At 49.4% G+C, this 20,110-nt stretch overlaps 1 protein-coding gene across 2 annotated transcripts in view; it reads right to left on the reverse strand.

Moving 5' to 3' along the window:
• The window catches only part of LOC100462246 (multidrug resistance-associated protein 1), a 78,011-nt gene that overhangs the window by 25,426 nt on the left and 32,475 nt on the right, over positions 1–20,110 (reverse strand). For both annotated transcript variants that reach the window (XM_054526939.2, XM_054526936.2), the window contains exons 2-5: positions 15,082–15,258; positions 13,187–13,312; positions 8,398–8,535; positions 6,379–6,504 (exon numbers count right to left, since the gene is read on the reverse strand). In XM_054526939.2, coding sequence (XP_054382914.1) covers positions 6,379–6,504; positions 8,398–8,535; positions 13,187–13,312; positions 15,082–15,258 — 567 coding nt within the window. The remainder of the gene's footprint in view (positions 1–6,378; positions 6,505–8,397; positions 8,536–13,186; positions 13,313–15,081; positions 15,259–20,110) is intronic.

The raw sequence follows: 20,110 nt of genomic DNA on the forward strand, positions 1-20,110 counted from the left end.
GATCATTGGAGCCCAGGAGTTGGAGGCTGCAGTGAGCTATGATTGCACCACTGCACTCTAGTCTGTGAGACAGAGTGAGACCCTATCTCAAAAACAAAAAAGAAAACAAAAGTAGCCGGTTGGCTGGCTGATTAGCTATCTGGTTAGACAGACAGATATGTGACAAAGCAAGTTTAGCAAAATGTTAACTGTGGTTCTAGGTACCAACTATACGACTGCTCACTGTAGAATTCTTTCAACTTTTCTGTAGGTTTAAAAACGTTCATAGTAAAATACGGGGGGGAAAATATTACATATTATACAGACAGGACTAAAAATACCTCTTACTGCAAATGATCTGAGTAGCTTTCACTGAATGTTCCAAACCAGTGATTTGCAACCCTGAACTACCTGGAGATCTTGTTAAAATGAGTTTGACTTGGTAGGTTTGGGATGAGGCCTGAGACCCAGCATTTCTAGCAAACTTCCGGGGGATATCGAGCTCTTCCAACTGGTCCAAGGACCTCTGCTTTCAGCTGGGACCTAATAAATGATCTCCTTTGGCCTTGATCCCCTTATCTACAAGATCCTCCTCCCCCAAACCTAAACCACAGACTCAGTGCCAAAGAGAAAAAAGGCAGGAGACTGGGGTCCGGCCGGAGCCCTAGCAGTCTTGGTCAGCCCTGCCCAGGCTCCCAAAAGCCTCGGCAGCCCCAGAGCCAGAAGGACAGATGGGAGGAGCCCCACCAAGCAGCCAGGGCTGGAATAGACATCCGAGTCATGCAGTGGGAGCAGGGCCAGCTGGGGAGGATTGGCCGACTCAGTGACTCAGCACGAAGTCGCCTGGAGGAGCTGGCTCTGCCAGCTCCCACCCAGGCCCCGCCTGACCTGACCCCAGCTGCCCCAGGCCTTGGCTGATCACTCTGAGGACAGGCGACAGGCGATGGATGGCCTGCTGCTGCTCTGAGGATGGGAGAGCAGCAAGCCTGGACTCTCCCCATCTTCCTGGCTCCACTGTGATTCAATCCCTGAGAGTGATGGGAAGACAAGCAAAGAGGGTGTCCTGTTGTCCTCCTCCCCAGATCACAGGGCTCAGGTCTGGGACAGAGAGAGGAGGTGAAGCCAACAACAAATCGAGTTGCAAACCGTTTTCAAGAAGGGGCTGCTGAGGTCCCCAAAGGAAGAGCACCGAGACCAAAGCCACGAGTCTAGCTGATTCTCACAGGACCTGGTTCCCACCCTTCCTTGCCCCCATCTCAATTGCTAGGCTATGTTGCTAGGTAGTTATGTGGTTATTATGTTTGTTTGTTTGAGACAGGGTCTCAGTCTGTTGCCCAGACTGGAGCGATCTCGGCTCACTGCAACCTCTGCCTCCCGGGTACAAGCAATTCTCCTGCCTCTGCCTCCTAAATAGCGGGGATCACAGGTGCTCAACACCATGCACAGCTAATTTTTGTATTTTTAGTAGAGATGGGATTTCACCATGTTAGTCGGGCTGGTCTCAAACTCCTGACCTCAGGTGATCTACCTGTCTCGGCCTCCCAAAGTGCTGGGTTTATAGGTGTGAGCCACCACACCCGGCCTTGAACAAGATTTTTAAAAGCACTTAGCGTCACTGAATTGCACACTTAAAATGGTAAATCTTAGGTTACATATATTTAACCCCCCAAAATGCAACATTTTAAAAAAGAAAATAAGGCTCTTGACACCATGCCAAGCCTTCAGAACATGTGTGCATACATCAGTCCCCTTCCTCTTTCCTGCTGGTAATACTTGAACAGGATGAAGGCAGAGAAGCAGCTTAATCTCATGTCCTGTGAGGCCTCATGCACACTTCACCCTTATGCAAGACATAATATATGTGCCACATGTACTGAGCACCTCCCCATTTAACACAACAATAAAATTACCACTAAAGGCCCACCGTGTGCCTGGCTGTGTCTTAGGCACTGAGGTTACAAGGTGGATACTGCCATGTGAAGCCTCTAGCCTAACACAAAGCCATTATTTAGCCAAGACCCTTCCGTTCAGCAGTTACAACCAAGAGAAGTGACATGACTGTGCAGAACAGCCAATCGTGAGTTTGAATCTCTGCTCTACTACTCACATTGAGCAAGGCACTTATGTCTGCACTTCAGTTTGTCTGTAAAATGAGAAAAATAGTACCAAGTTCACCAGGACTGCTGTGAGAGTCAAGTGAGACACGCATATAAAGAACTTAGCATAGTGCTAGTCGGTACACAGCAAGCATCTAATAAATGTCGATTCCCGTCCTTGCCTTCCATAGGAAGAAAGAATGCCTGAAAATGGAAAGGGGACAAAAAAGGAAGCTAAAAAGTCATCAGAGCTAAAGAAATTCTTAGACCAGCGGTGGACAAACTTCTTCTGTAAAGGGCCAGATGGTAGGTATCTTAGACTTTGCGGGTGCTACAGTCTCTGTAGCAACTACACAACTCCACTGCTGCAGCTCCAGACATCTGAAGACACTATGTGATGAACGCGAGTGGCTGTGTTCCAATAAAACTTTATTTACAAAAACAGGCAGCAGGCCAGATTCGGCCCACGGGCTACTGGCTAACTCCTGGTCTAAACTCTAATCTGCAAAAAGGTAAATGGCAACCCCATGGGGTACCTGAACAGGAACCCAAAGGGAAGTTCAGGCTTCCTGGACAGAGAGTGTCAGCCAATCAAAGTGTTCTCTCCCGGACAGGTGCACAAATGTCAGAAATGCAGCAGCCTGCACACCCACATTTAACACCCTGCTGGATCTCACTGCACAAGAGGCAGACCACAGCCAGGCACCGTGGCTCAAGCCTGTAATCCCAGCACTTTGGGAGGCCAAAGTGGGCGGATCGCTTGAAGTCAGGAGATCGAGACCATCCTGGCCAACATGGTGAAACCCCATCTCTACTAAAAATACAAAAACTAGCTGGGCATGGTGGTGTGCGCCTGTAGTCCCAGTTACTCACGAGGCTGAGGCAGGAGAATTGCTTGAACCTTGGAGGCGGAGGCTGCAGAGCCAAGATCATGCCACTGCACTACATCCTTGGCGACAGAGCGAGACTCCAAAGAGACAAACCACAGTGTCTTCCACCATCTTGGAAGACCAGCAATGACACAGGAGGAGCCGGGGGAGATGAGACAGAAACAGAAAACAATGACTGGGGAGAAGAGTCAGGGTGTCCCAGCCCCACAACAGTGCAGCCTTTTAGCCGCCAGAGCTGAGAGCTTCATGTCACCCAGGGTGGCAGAGCAAATCCCAGGCCCAGGCTGCCAGGAACGCAGAAAGCACAAAAAAAGGTCCAAGTCAGATCTGTGAGTCACCCTGGTACACACACGCCCAGGGGAGAAGTGAAAGGGAATTTATCCAGATTCCCAAGGGAGATCAGAAATCAGAAAGTCCCTCCTTCAAAAAGCTTCCAGAACCATCCATGGCAAGAGAGCTCTTCCCAGGCTCCCAGAGGAAGCTCAATGGGTCAGGTGATCCCCACGCCAGCCAGGCAGCCCCAACCAGACTCTGTTTACCCTGAGCAATCCAAGGTCTGCAGCCACCCAGGTGAGGTGTGACTTGTTTTGTATAAATCCCAGTTCTAAAGAATGGCTCGGCCAGATGCGGTGGCTCACACCTGTAATCTCAACACTTTGGGAGGCCAAAGCGGGTGGATCACCTGAGGTCGGGAGTTCAAGAGTAGCCTGGCCAAGATGGTGAAGCCCCGTCTCTACTAAAAATACAAAAATTAGTCAAGCATGGTGATGGGCGCCTGTAATCCCGGCAACTCAGGAGGCTGAAGCAGAAGAATTGCTTGAACCCAGGAGGCAGGGTTGCAGTGGGCTGAGATCGTGCCACTGCATTCCAGCCTGGGCAACAAGAGCAAGAATCCATCTAAAACAAACAAACCAAAGACAAAAAAGAATAGCCCAACATTTGACAAACAGGGACACTCGACTGCCACACTCTTACACACACTGATACGCAATACATACAACAGCCACTGACTCATGAGCCCCTCTCTTCTGTGTCAGGCACCAGCCAGGGATCCAAAATGGGGTGACCCCTGGGCTCAAGCGATCCTCTAGCCTTGGCCTTTCAAAGTGCTGGGATTACAGGCATGAGTCACCATTGCCTTTGTGAACTTTATACATATGCAAGCACACACAACACAAAGACACACACACACATACATGAACATAAACACACTCACAAGCACACATTCACATATAAGCACATACACGCATATACATGCCTATGACTACCGAGACACACAAGCAAGCACATGCATGCATACATACACGTATACACAGATGCATAGGAATACATACACAGACGCGTGCACTTGCTCATTTCTCCAACCCAGCTCCCCTTTGGGCAAGGACATACCAACACGGGACTCCTCAGAACATACACTGGGACATGCATTTCTTTTTTCTTTTTTTTTTTTTGAGACAGAGTCTCATTCTGTCACCCTGGTTGGAGTGCAGTGGTGTGATCTCTGCTCACTGCAACCTCCACCTCCCAGGGTTAAGTGATTCTCCTGCCTCAGCCTCCTGACTAGCTGGGATTACAGGCATGCGCCACCACGCCTGGCTAATTTTTGTATTTTTAGCAGAGATGGCATTTCACCATGTTGTCTAAGCTGGTCTCGAACTCCTGAACTCAACTGATCTGCCTGCCTCAGCTTCCCAAAGTGCTGGCACTACAGGTGTGAGCCACCACGCCCGGCCTGGGACATAGGTTTCTAAAATCTCTCAGTTATCATCAACCTCCTCCTCCATACTGATGCCCACCAAGCCCTTTTGTCACCCACAAGGTGAGCCTCTGCCCCTCACAGAGGTTTAGACCAAACCCAACAGAACCACAGAGGTGAAAAGTGCTCCCACTGCAATCTGCCCAATACCAGCTGACTAGCCATGAATCAGCATTAAATAGGTGCTCCAAGGCCTCCCTGCCATACTCACAATAAAACCCAAACAGCTCATCTGGCTCACAAGGGGACTCTCCCACTTCTCAGGCACCCACTGTCTCTTAGCCTTCTCTGGCTGTGCTGGCTTTTCTTGCTGTTCTCTCCCCACCTCCCCACCCCAGGGCCCTTGCACTTGTTCCCCTCTGCCTGGAACACTCTTCCTCCAGGTGTTTGCTCCACCCACTACCTCACCCCTCTAGGTCTCTGCTTACATGCAGTTTTCTGGTCAGGCCTTCCCAGATCTCTCTTATCAAAAGCTGCACATGAGCCTGGGCAACACAGCAAGATCCCATCTCTATTAAAAAAAATAAAGAATAGGCCAGGCGTGGTGACTCACACCTGTAATCCCAGCACTTTGAGAGGCCAAGGCGAGAGGATCGCTTGAGCCCAGGGGTTTGAGACCAGCTTGGGCAACATAGTAATACCCCATCTCCCCATCTTTAATTATTAATTAATTAAAAGTAAGCCAAGTTGGGGAGCAGGTGGAGGGAGAGCATCAGGAGGAATAGCTAATGGAACCTGGGCTTGATTCTTAGATGATGGGTTGATCTGTGCAGCAAATCACCATGGCACACATCTACCTATGTAACAAAGTTGCACGTCCTGTATATGTACCCTGGAACTTAAAATAAAAGTTGAAGAAAGAAAAAAAATTAGCCAGGCATGGTGGTGTGTGCCTGTAATTCCAGCTACTCAGAAGGCTGAGGTAGGAAGATTGCTTGAGCCCAGGAGGTCAAGGCTACAGTGAGCCGAGACCACACCACTGCACTCCAGCCTAGGCAACAGAACAAAACTCTGTCTCAAAAAAAGAAGAAAGAAAAGAATTAAGGGAAATTAATAAAGTGTTCCCTTTTGTTCTACTAGCAGAAACGGTGGCCATCTCTACACTCCTCACTGATAAGTTTCCATATTTACAGAATTTCTCTGAAACTGACAAAACAGACCAAGGGTCTCAAACTCAAATCCCTCAGGGGCCAGGCGCTTGCCACAAGTAAGGAAAGCATGCCAGTGTAATACAATAGGGAGTGGTGGGGACTCCAGCAACTCCTCAGCTCTGCCCTGTAGGATTATAAGCCTAATCTGTCAGAACTTCACTTTTCCAGAACATCTGGACAGCTAGAATTCATAAAAAATACCTGATTTGTAATTATCTGCTCACATTTTCCAAAATCACCATGCCAAGTGAGAAACCTACAGGCCTGGAAGATAGCAGTTCATCAACAACAAAGCAGATTCTCTCCTTCAGCTCCCCCAGTCACATCTAAGCCTCAGTTTTTCCATCTGTAAAGTAGGCGGGATGATATTCCCTGTATCAGGGGTTGAGGGAGGCTGGAACGAGATCCTGGATGGATCTAAGAAATGTTAGCTGGTACTGTGTCACGCATCTCTCTCACACTCACACACACACGCACACACACTTGTCTGTGGTCACACTTACAGGGTCGTGGATGGTTTCCGAGAACAGGGGTGAGCGATCTGAGAAACAGGACAAGACGAGCTGAACGAGTAAGAGGGAAAAGTAGACGTAGAAAGTGATGTCACGAAACAGGTCCACTTGGGCATCCTGCGTGGTGGGGAAGGAAGGAGGAAAAAGATCACATTCTGTGGCTGGGTGTGGTGGCTCATGCCTGTAATCCTAGCACTTTTGGCGGATCACCTGAGGTCAAGAGTTGGAGACCAGCCTGGTCAACATGGTGAAACCCCATCTCTACTGAAAATACAAAAATTAGCCAGATGTGGTGGCGGGCAACTGTAATCCCAGCTACTCAGGAGGCTGAGACAGGAGAATCACTTGAACCCAGGAGGCAGAGGCTGCAGTGAGCCAAAATCGCACCACTGCATCCCAGCCTGTGTGACAGAGCGAAACTCCATCTCGGGAAAAAAAAAAAAAAAAAAAAACAAGATCGTATTCTGAGAGCAGGTGGCAGAAACCCAGAGGGCAGACAGCACCATGGAAGGTGCACCCACTCAGCCACAGGGACATCGCAGGCTCCTCAGGGGCTCCCAGCTCCCCACGGGATGTAACGGCAGAAAGCCGGCTCCATCACCGGTAGTCTCACTGCTCACCGCTGCCTGATGGGAGGAAGACAGGGCTTGGGAGTGAAACAAAGCTGTATCAAGGCCTGGCTCTCTCACACTGGCTGTGGGATCTTGTCAACTTATTTAACCTTTCTGTGCCTCAGTTTCCCCACCTATAAACCACCCGTGGTTCTTAACCAGGGGTGATTCTGCCTCCCAGGAAACATCTGGCAGTGTCGGGAAATCTTGTTTGTCGTAACTTGGGAGTGTTATGGCACCCAGTCAGGGGAAGCCAGGGACGCCCCTAAATGTCTATAAAGCACAGGACAGCCCCTACAACCAAGGAGTCTCCAATCCAAAATGTCGATTAGTGCTGAGGCTGAGAAATTCTGTCCAAGTCACTGCAAAAGGTCAGGAAGATTATTCGTGACACATACACAGTCCCCCGTGAGGCACTTTGAAAACATGAACTCAATCAGCATCAGCTGCTATCACTCATGATAGGTAATATGTAGGCACACAATAGTCAAATGTTCAGCTTCTTTTCCTTCCTTTGCCTCACGCCAGTCTCTAATTAGCTCCAAGACGGCAGGAACAGCAGGTTATTCTAAAAGCACACACTCCAGGTCAGGCGTGGTGGCTCATGCCTGTAATCCCAACACTCTGCGAGGCCGAGGCGGGTGGATCATGAGGTCAAGTGATCGAGACCATCCTGGCCAACATGGTGAAACCCTGTCTCTACTAAAAATACAAAAATTAGCTGGGCATGGTGGTGCGTGCCTGTGGTTCCAGCTACTTGGGAGGGTGAGGCAGGAGAATCGCTTGAACACAGGAGGTAGAAGTTACAGTGAGCCTAGATCATGCCACTGCACTCCAGCCTGGTGACACAGCGAGACTCCACCTCAACAACAACAGCAAAAAAAAAAAAAAAAAAAGTGCACACTCCTCAGAATTCCTAGGAGCAGCACACGGCAGCCAATGTAAACAACTTCTCCAGCCACAGCAGCAACTGATGGGACAAAGGTAATGTGAGGACAAGTCTAGGGTCCCCCAGGGGAACAGTCACTCTGCAAACACCATTCCCAGCTCAGCTCCATCCCAGCCTGGCAAAATTTGGAGCCGCCTGTCTTGCTGTTTCCTGCTGATGGGGCCAGCCTGGCATCGGCCCACAGCTCCGGCCCTTGGAGGTCCCATGGGAGCCCCTTGGAGCAACACAGACAACTCAGGCCCTGGGGAAAGGAGGTGCTAGAAAAAAGGCTGAGGCTGACTTAGTGAGGATTTGGTGGGGTAGGCAAGTCACCAAGGGATAAGCTAGGTGCATGTGGTACCCATCCCCTGGTTCCCATGGCAACACATGACTTCTACACAAGCCAGAGGGACCCAGCATCTCTCCCCCCTGGGCCACTGAAGGAAGATGAGGAACAAGACCGCCACTTACCTCTTTTAAGGCTGTCATAATTTTGGATCTCAGGATGGCTAGGGCACACAGTAGGGCTACCAGCCAGAAAGTGAGCATGATCCCTGAAGACTGAACCCCCTTCCTCCTCTCCAGCTGAATTAAAAAGGTAGCAAGCAGCTGAGGAGAGAAGCACATGACAGGAGTTGTTAGTTATTTTATTTTATTTTTTTTTTTGAGACAGAGTTTCATTCTTGTCACCCAGGCTAGAGTGCAGTGGCCCAATCTCAGCTCACTGCAACCTCCGCCTCCCAGGTTCAAGTGATTCTCCTGCCTCAGCCTCCCAAGTAGCTGGGACTACAGGAGCCCGCCACCATGCCTAGCTAATTTTTGTATTTTTAGTAGAGACAGGGTTTCACCATGTTGGCCAGGCTGGTCTCAAACTCCTGACCTCGGGTGATCCACTTGCCTTGGCCTCCCAAGGTGCTGGGATTACAGGTGTGAGCCACTGCTCCCAGCCACATTATTTCTTAATGGACCACGTAATAAGTATTTCGGACTTCATGGGCCATAGACTCTACATCAAAACTACTCAGCTTTGCCACTGCAGTGTCAAAGTGGCAACAGACAAGATGTAAATGAATGGACATGCCTTCATGCCAATAAAACTTTATTTAAAAGAACAGGCAGAGTACCCGGAATGAAAAACAAAACCTACTTGCCCTGATGCTCAACGTTCCCAGGGTCAGCCTCTGCCCCATCGCCCCTGCTCTCCACCTCGGCCATCTCTGCTCCAGCCACACAGAACTCTCAAGTTTTCCCTGTGACCCCCAGGACTTTACATGTGCTTTTCTCCCCAGCTGGTCCTCTGCCCTCAGCCCCTTAAGCTTTTTAACAACCTGCTCATTCTCAGGCTTCAGCTCCACCATCCCTCCCTCAGAGAAGCCTGGCTATCCCCCAGACCAAAGCAAGCTCCCCTACCTTCACCCTCACACAGCATTCTGCAGACATTTAAACACTTTCTGTCTTTTTGAGGAATCATTTATTTAATGTCTGTTTGCACAGCTAGACTATATGCTTGTGTCTCCAACACTTGATACAGAGTAGGGATAAAAAATTAAAAAAAAAAAAAAGAAAAAATCAGCTGGGTGCAGTGGCTCATGCCTGTAATCCCAGCACTTTGGGAGGCCAAGGCGGGCACTTGAGGTCAGGAGTTTGAGACCAGCCTGGCCAACATGGTGAAACCCTGTCTCTACTAAAAATACAAAAATTAGCCAGGCGTGGTGGTGTGAGCCTTTAGTCACAGCTAGCTGGGAAGCTGAGGCAGGAGAATCACTTGAACCTGGAAGGCGGAGGCTACAGTGAGCTGAGATTGCGCCACTGCATTCCAGCCTGGGCAACAGAGTGAGACTCCATCTTAAAGGAAAAAAAAATATATATATATATATATATATGTGCTGGCTGCATCCTGTCCCATATTCCCAGTGCCTGCATACTCTGGTTCCCTGGGATATAGTCAGAATGTTTCTGACACATTCACAGCTGAGCTGGTCCTCCATTCCATCCCAGAGATCTCAGGTGGATAAAGAGAGGCTGAGGATCTCACGGGCCAGTTCACCTCTTGGCCAGCCCAGCTCAGAGTCCCCTGAGGGGTCAAAAGCCCCAACCCTCAGACTATCACCCCCGTTTCCCCCAGGGTGACAGAGGCATAAATGAACGATCAAAAGACCAGGAACGGCCAGGCACAGTGGCTCACGCCTGTAATACCAGCACTTTGGGAGGCCGAGGCATGTGGATCACCTGAGATCAGGAGTTTGAGACCAGCCTGGCCAACATGGTGAAACTCCGTCTCTACTAAAAATACAAAAATTAGCCAGGTTTGGTGGTGCGTGCCTGTAATCCCAGTTATTGGGGAGGCTGAGGCAGGAGAATCACTTGAACCCGGTAGTCAGAGGTTGCAGTGCGCCAAGATCGCGCCATTGCGCACCAGCCTGAGAAAAAAGAGCGAAACTCTGCCTCAAAGGAAAAAAAAAAAAAAGACCAGGAACAAGGAAAGTTAAGGGAGGACGACCTACTCAAGTCAAAACAGCTGACCACATATGGTGGCTCATGCCTGTAATCCCACTTTAGGAGGCCAAGGGAGGGGGATCACTTGGGCCCGGGAGTTTAAGACTAGCCTGGGCAACATGGAAAGACCCTGTCTCTTCTATAGTGAAATTGGAAAAAAAAAAAAAAAAATCCACTCTAATACCCCGCTGCCAGACGCGGAGCCCAAGACCCGAATTCAGGACAAAGCAAAGCCCTTTACTCTCTCATTCCCTCCATGCATTTATGGAAAGCTTACTGCATGCCAGGCACAGGGCCAGGCTCTGAGGACACAAAGGGGAATCAAACCCAGCAGGAGAGCCAGGCGTGAAGCAGAGAGAGCCCCACAGGTGCCAGGCCACACGCTGGGGCCTAGACTGGAAGCTGGCCCTACCACTTACTGACCAGGTGACCTTGGGCCAGTCCTTCTCCTCTCTGTACCAGTTTGCTTATCTTATTTACAATGTAAAAGGGTTAATAAATAAAGGGATTAGGACAGTTCCTGGCAGACAGTGGACAGCACATATGTGTGCTATATAGAATCATGGTCTGGGCCAGGCATGGTGGCTCACACCTATAATCTTAGCAGTTTGGGGGGCCCAGGCAGGAGGATCACTTGAGACAAGGAGTTTGAGGCCAGCCTGGGCAACATAGGGAGACCCTGTCTCTACAAAAATAACAAATTGGCCGGGGATGGTGGCTCATGCCTGTAATCCCAGCACTTTGGGGGGCCTAGGTGGGTGGATCACCTGAGGTCGGGAGTTCGAGACCAGCCTGGCCAAAATGGTGAAATCCCGTCTCTACTAAAAATACAAAATTAGCCGGGCATGGTGGCGCATGCCTGTAATCCCAGCTTCTCGGAAGGCTGAGGCAGAATTGAGGCCTCGCTTCAATTCAGGAGGCGGAGGTTGCGGCAACTCAAGATCACGCCATTACATTCCAGCCTGGGCAACGAGCGAAACTCCATCTCGGGGGGAAAAATAAAAAAATAAAAAAATAAAAAATAAATTTAGATGGGCATGTTGGTGCATGTCTACACTCCCAGCTACTTGGGAGGCTGAGGCAGAAGGATCATTTGAGCCCAGGAGTTCAAGCCTGCAGTGAGCTGTGATCTCACACCAGTGAAGTCCAGCCTGGGCAACAGAATATGACTCTGACTCTAAAATTTAAAAAATGAAAAATTAATTCAGAAAAATAAAGATTCATGGTCCTTGGCAATCTGGCTCCACGTTGTCTTTCCTGACCCCTCTGTCACATCCACTCTATCCCCTCAACCTTCACACCATGTTCCTTCACCGAACACTTTGTCCTCCCTGCCTGCATAGTCCCCTTAACCTTCCACCCCTCCCTGGACACGCTGTTCACCCTGCTCAGAATGTCCTGCCTTAAACTTGTTCTTTCCCTTTTTTTTTTCTTTTTTGAGATGAGGTCTCACTCTGCCCCCCAGACTGGAGCACAGTGGCGTGATCTCGGCTTACTGCAGCCTCCACTTCCCGGGTTCAAGCAATTCTCCTGCCTCAGCCTCTTGAGTAGCTAGGACTACAGGCGTGTGCCACCACGCCAGCTAATTTTTTTATTTTTAGTAGAGATGGGGTTTTGCCATGTTGGCTACACTGGTCTCAAACTCCCAACCTCAAGTGATTCTCCCGCCTCAGCCTCCCAAAGTGCTGGGATTACAGGCATGAGCCACCATGCCCAGCCTCCCCCCTCTTTTTACAATACTCAAGGACTACACTCTCCAAGAACTCTCTGATCAGGGCTCAGAAGCTGCAGGTTGCAGGAGCTAAAAGCATGGTGTCTGGGGTCCCACCCCTGACTCAGCTGCACATTAGCGGTGTGACCTTGAGCAGTACACTTAACCTCTCTGTGCCTTGTTTCCTCACCTGTAAGATGGGAACAAAGCAGTACCCATCTCACAGGGTTGTTGTGAAGATTCAATGAATCTTCACACACACGTGAAAACACCAAGAATACTGCCAAGTACATACATAGTAAGTGCTCAATACACATCAGCTGTAATTAATAGTTGTTTCCTTGTCTCTATCACTCACTAAGTTGTGCATCCCCCTGGGACAGAGCAGTTTCCTATTTAGCTTAGCAACCCACCCCCTGCGCCAGATAGTGAAAACTCAAGGCCATTAGACCCCAGGCAGTTAGTATATAAGTGACCAAAGTAGCCAATACAAGAGCAAAGTATGGCAAACGCAACAAAAGGTGGCAACTGCCACTCAGAATCAGTGGCAGGGAAGACAATAGGGCATGGTGGGGACTGTGGCAAACTGGACAACACATGCCCCATCCAAAGACTGCAGCTGGGGCTGGGAACAGTGGCTCATGCTTATAATGCCAGTGCTCTGGAAGGATCACTTGAGGCCAGGAGTTTAAGACCAGCCTAGATAACACGGTGAGATCCCATTTCTACAGAAAATTTTAAAATTAGCCAAAATAAGCTGGGCATGGTGACACACATCTGTAGTTCCAACTACTCATAAGTCTGAGGTAGGAGGATTGCTTGAGGCCAGAAGTTTGAGGCTGCAGTGAACTATGATGGTACCACTGCACTCTAGCCTGGATGAAAGCGAGATCTCATCTCTTAAAAAAAAAAAAAAAAAAAAGGCTACATTTATATCCCAGCTCCAGCTGATCACTGCCTTAAAAAACTATGATTCCAGTCTTACGAGTTACTACTTTTGGTCTCCACTGAGCCCAGCAGATGGCCCAGGGGTCACAGCCAGCTCCTACTTACCATGGTGACGCTGAAGAGAGTTGGGCTGACCAGAAACACTGGGGCCAGGAATATGCCCCGACTTCTTTCCCAGAAAGAGTAGAAGAGGTCTGCCCAGCAGACGATCCACAGCAAAAATCCTAAGGCCTGGAAGAGAAGCACATACATATCCTACAACAGACAGCCCTGGAACCTCCTCCAGGGCCTGCACAAACAGCTCAGCCCCAGGGATAGGGGAACCAGCCAGCCTTCAAATGAATCAGCCACAGTCCTAGGACATGGCACATATCCTCTGGGATAAGGACAAGTCCTCGGTAGGGTGAGCTTGGCATCCAGGTCGGCACGTGATGGTCTGTAACCAGCTTGCTACACCCCACTACCTCCAACAGGACTGTTTGTCTGGTCACCATGCTCCCCGGTGCCTGAACACTCAAGAGCTCAGCTCACAGCTCATCTCTAGCTGCAACTCCGGCGCACTGCACAAGAAAGCCCTCCACGACAACCATTCATTCAACCAGTACTTACTGAGGGCCCTCTATGGGTGGGATACGTTTCAAGGTGCATCCATTCTCAAATGATTCAGAAAAAATAAATTATAGCATGCGTATAGAGAGAGAGAGAGCAAAAGCTCATGATAAAACAAATGTAGCAAAAGATTAAAAAATCAGTGAATACAGGCCGGATTCATGCCTGTAATACCAGCACTTTGGGAGGCCGAGGCAGGAGGATCACTGGAAGCCAGGAGTTTGACAACAGCCTGGGCAACAAGGTGAGACCCTGTCTCTACAAAAAATTGTTTTAAATTAGCCAGGCATGGTGGTGTACGCCTGCAGTCCCAGCTACCAGCTACTCAAAAAGCTGAAGCAGGAGGATGACTTGAACCAGGAGTTCGAGCTTGCAGTATGCTGTGATCATACCACTGCACTCCAGCCTGGGCAAAAGAGCAAGACCCTGTGTCAAAAAAAAAAAAAAAAAAACAGGAAACAGTGACTATGAGTGATGGATAGAGAAAATCAGGCAGCAGTTCTTGGTATCATTATCTCAACTTTTTTTTTTTTTTTTTGAGAAGGAGTCTCACTCTGTTGCACAGGCTAGAGTGCAGTGGCATGATCTCAGTTTGCTGCAACCTCTGCCTCCCAGGTTCAAGGGATCCTCCCACCTCAGCCTCCCAAGTAGCTAAGATTACAGGCACATGCCACCACACCCAGCTCATTTTTGTATTTTTAGTAGAGACAGGGTTCACCATGTTGGTCAGGCTGGTCTCAAACTCCTGCGATCTGCCCGCCTTGGCCTCCCAAAGTGCTGGGATTACAGGCGTGAGCCACCACGCCTGGCCCATTATTGCAATTTTCCTATAGCTTTAAATTATTTCAAAATAAAAGCCAACTTAAAAAAAAAATTAGGGGCCAGGCATGGTGGTTCACACCTGTAATCCCAGTACTTTGGGAGACCAAGGCAGGAGGACTGCTTGAGGCCAGGTGTTCAAGACCAGCCTGGGCAACACAGCAAGACCCCCCTCTCTATAAAAAATAAATTAAAAATTGGCCAGAAAAAATCTATATACATATATTTAATTAAATAAAAAGGAGATCGCCTCAGTAAGAGGGGAAGAGCTGATAATCTCCCAGTAATGCCTTGAGAACAATCCTATCATTACTGTTGCATAAACAGGGAAACTGAGGCTTGGGGAGGTTAAAAAATTTGCTCAAGGCCAAATACTAAGTGGCAGAGCCAAGATTTGTACCCACGTTTGTCTCCAGAGCTCCAGTTTTCACCTCCCACATTATTCTTCTGCCTTCTAGAAGAAGGAACTTAGGGCCAACTAAGTAGAAGAGAAATGTCGGTTCTCACCAACCACCACTCCCCGTCCAGGTGCACCTTCCCACCCCCCACAATGAAACCCCCCGGTGACTTACAGTTTTGGTTTTGTTGAGAAGTGTCATCTGAATGTAGCCCCGGTCATGTCGGGAGAGACAGAGGAAGTAGAAGGGGAAACAGGCCCAGAGGTAAAAACAAGGCACCCACATGAGGACCGTGCTCTGAAAGCACTTGGTGAAGTCGGGGTTGCTGGTATACCACGTGACATTCCAGTCCTGCGAACACAAACACAGGTGAGGGGTCAGCAGGACACACCCCAGAGGACAGCAGCTCGCCTGGAGCATGAAACCAGCTGCCATGGGGTTTGAAGAAACAGACAAGGCTCCTATATATCCAAGGACCTCTCAGGATGAACACGCAAACTCAAAAGATCAGTAGCCAGAAAGACTAAGAAATGAGGAACAAGGGATAAAGGTACGTGGTGTCTTCTGCACTCCCACCTGAGCAACAGAGACCCTGTCTCAAAATAAATACAAATAAAGCTCTCTTAACAGGAGCATACAGGTCAGGTGCAGTGGCTCATGCCTGTAATCCCAGCACTTTGGGAGGCCAAGTGGGCAGACCACTTTAGGCCGGGAGTTCGAGACCAGCCTAGGCAAGATAGTGAGATGCTGCCTCTATGAAAAACACAAAAAGTGGCTGAGCATGGAACGTGCCTGTATTCCCAGCCACTCAGGAGGCTGAAGTGGGAGGATTGCCTGAGCCTGGAAGGCGGAAGTTGCAACGAGCCGAGATCATACCACTATACTACACCCTGGGCAACAGAGCAAGACCCTATCTCTCTCACACACACACACACACACACACACACACACACACCAGTGCATACACACAAAAAAACCTCACCAACAACAAAAAGGTATGTAGCATCTCATCTCACATTAACAGTCCCCAGAACCTGTGGCAAGTCCCACTGTAGTATAAAAGATGGAGAGAGCCATTTAAAGGAACCGTGAAGAATATTCTTTTGTAACCGAAGAACCCTGTGTCATCTAGATCACTCTGACCTTGTGAACTGAGGACTTTCTAATCATCTTCATTCATCACCATCACCTTCCCCACTATGACCATCACCACCACCAATATCACTGCCAACACCATCACCGCCATCACCATCACCGCCATCACCATCACCAGCATCACCACCACCACCATCATCACCACCACCACCATCATCACCATCACCACCAATATCACCACCACCACCATCACCACCACCACCAATATCACTGCCATCACCATCACCGCCATCACCATCACCACCATCATCACCATCACCACCAATATAACCACCACCACCATCACCACCAATATCACTGCCATCACCATCACCGCCATCACCATCACTGCCATCACCACCACCACCATCATCACCACCACCACCATCATCACCATCACCACCAATATCACCACCACCACCATCACCACCACCACCAATATCACTGCCATCACCATCACCGCCATCACCATCACCACCATCATCACCATCACCACCAATATAACCACCACCACCATCACCACCAATATCACTGCCATCACCATCACCGCCATCACCATCACTGCCATCACCACCACCACCATCATCACCACCACCACCATCATCACCATCACCAATATCACCACCACCACCATCACCACCACCACCAATATCACTGCCATCACCATCACCGCCATCACCATCACCACCATCATCACCATCACCACCAATATAACCACCACCACCATCACCACCAATATCACTGCCATCACCATCACCGCCATCACCATCACTGCCATCACCACCACCACCATCATCACCACCACCACCATCATCACCATCACCACCAATATCACCACCACCACCATCACCACCACCACCAATATCACTGCCATCACCATCACCGCCATCACCATCACCGCCATCACCATCACCACCATCACCATCACCACCAGCATCACCACTACCACCATCATCACCATCACCACCATCACCACCACCACCACCACCACAAATATCACTGCCACCATCAATGCCATCACCACCACTGCCATCACCACCACCACCACTGCCATCACCACCACCACCACCACCACCACCATCACTACTACTGCCATCACCACCACCACCACCACCACCACCATCACTACTACTGCCATCACCACCACCACCATCACCTCCACTGCCACCACCATCACCACCACCACCATCACCACCACCACCATCGCCACCATCACCACCACATCCGCCACCACCACCACCATCATCACTGCCATCACCACCGCCGCCACCACCACCACCGTCACCACCACCACCACCACCACCACCATCACTACTACTGCCATCACCACCACCACCATCACCTCCACTGCCACCACCATCACCACCACCACCATCACCACCATCGCCACCATCACCACCACATCCGCCACCACCACCACCACCATCATCACTGCCATCACCACCGCCGCCACCACCACCACCGTCACCACCACCACCACCACCACCACCACCACCATCATCACTGCCATCACCACCGCCGCCACCACCACCACCGTCACCACCACCACCACCACCACCATCACTGCCATCACCACCGCCGCCACCACCACCACCGTCACCACCATCACCACCACCACCACCACCATCATCACTGCCATCACCACCACCACCATCACTACTACTGCCACCACCATCACCACCACCACCGTCACCACCACCACCACCACCACCACCATCACTGCCATCACCACCGCCGCCACCACCACCACCGTCACCACCACCACCACCACCACCACCACCATCATCACTGCCATCACCACCGCCGCCACCACCACCACCATCACCATCATCACCACCACCACCACCACATCACTGCCATCACCACCACCACCATCACTACTACTGCCACCACCATCACCACCACCACCATCACCACCACCACCACCACCATCACCACCATCACCACCACATCCGCCACCACCGCCACCACCATCATCACTGCCATCACCACCGCCACCACCACCACCACCATCACCATCATCACCACCACCACCACCACCATCATCACCACCACCACCACCACCACCATCATCACCACCACCACCACCACCATCATCACCACCACCACCACCACCACCATCATCACCACCACGGATAACAACCAAATTGCAGTTCTGTGTGCCAGGCTTTATTCTAAGTACCTCATGTGTATTATCTCCTTTCATTCTGTAATTATTTTTATTATCTCCTTTTTCAGATGTGAAACTCAGGAACAGAAGGGTTAAATACTGTGTCCAGTATCACACAGCTGGTAAGCTCTGGAGCTGAATTCAAACTCAGGCAATGTTGTTCAAGTCTGCATTTTGCCACTGAGCTGTCCAGCCTTGGAAACAAATTTTGTTTCAATTACTTTTACTTAAAAAAAAAAAAAAAAAAAAAAAGCCTGTATTTTGTTAAAGAGCCATGCCAAATAGACAAATTCATAGATACATACATAAATAGATCAGATGTACCTGCCCAAGAATAAACCTCCACCATCAGCTGTTCTGTAATGAAGAATTTAAATTTTTCTTTTTTTTTCTTTTTTGAAATGAGGTCTTGCTCTGTTGCCCAGGCTGAAGCGTGGTGGTAAGATCATAGCTTCCTGTGCCTTGAACTTTTGGGCTCAAGCAGTCCTCCCACCTCTGCCTCTCCAAGCAGCTATACTACAGGTGTGCACCACCATGCGCAGCTGAAGAATTTAAATTTAATTCAAGCCATAATCTGGCAACTGACTAAACAACTTTGGGAAAACTTACTACCCTTTTTGGGGTCTCAATTTCCTATCTCCACCACAATTCGATCAGATAAAATAAGAAGTACAAAATAGGTTTCCCCACCCACAGTTTGGCCCATAGATGGCTTGTTGTTATTGCTGTTGTTTTAGGCATACTTTTTGTTTTTAAAAAAAATTAGATTAGATCCCAACATTTAAAATTTGATTTCTGGCTTATTTTTATTTATTTATTTATTTATTTTTTTTTTTGACAGTCTTGCTTTGTCACCCAGACTGGAATGCAGTGGCATGATCTCAGCTCACTACAATCTCTACTTCCCGGGTTCAAGTAATTCTCCTGCCTCAACCTCCTAAGTAGCTGGGACTGCAGTCACCCCGCTCGGCTAATTTTTTTGAATTTTTAGTAGAGACAAGGTTTTACCATATTGGCCAGTCTAGTCTCAAAGTCCTAAACCTCAGGTGATCTGCCAACCTTGGCCTCCCAAAGTGTTGGAATTACAGGCGTGAGCCACCGCGCCCAGTCTCTGGCGTAACTTTAAAAATCAGAAAATCTTCTGGGCGCGGTGGCTCATGCCTGTCATCCCAGCACTTTGGGAGGCCGAGGCAGGAGGATCACGAGTTCAGGAGATCGAGACCATCCTGGCCAACATGGTAAAACCTCAATTCTACTAAAATACAAAAAATTAGCCAGGCATGGCAGCGCATGCCTGTAGTCTCAGCTACTTGGGAGGCTGAGGCAGGGGAATCGCTTGAACCCGGGAGGCGGAGGTTGCAGTGAGCCAATATCGTGCCACTGCACTCCAGCCTGGCAACAGAGCAAGGCTGTGTCTCAAAAAAAAAAAAAAAAAAATTAGAAAATCTGGTGGCGCTGGGCCCCATTCCTGCTACACGACCATCGGTAGGAGCTGGGAGGGGCCAGTCTTTAGATTAGGCCCAGTTGTCCATTTGGCTTCCGTCCCCAAAAAGCCCACTTCTCCCCCAGCCTTCCCATCCTACCGGCCTATGCACCCTCCAAATAGCTCTGATTCCAACAGCCCTTCCACGATCACCTGAGACCCCCATGGAATGTCAAGGAACCCAGACCCTTACAGCTCCACACAGCTTTAAAGCCATGTCAAAAAAAAAAAAAAAGTTAAAAATGAGAAATGAGGGAAATAAGATCACTTCACTTAAAAAAAAAAAGTGTCAATCTGATCAAAATACACATGTTCCAATAATTAAAGAGATCTAGTTATTAGGTTGGGCGCGGTGGCTCATGCCTGTAATCCCAGCACTTTGGGAGGCCTAGGCAGGCAGTCAGGAGTCTGAGACA

Source organism: Pongo abelii, chromosome 10 (assembly GCF_028885655.2).
Source record: "Pongo abelii isolate AG06213 chromosome 10, NHGRI_mPonAbe1-v2.0_pri, whole genome shotgun sequence".
In the NCBI taxonomy this organism is placed as follows: Eukaryota; Metazoa; Chordata; class Mammalia; order Primates; family Hominidae; genus Pongo; species Pongo abelii.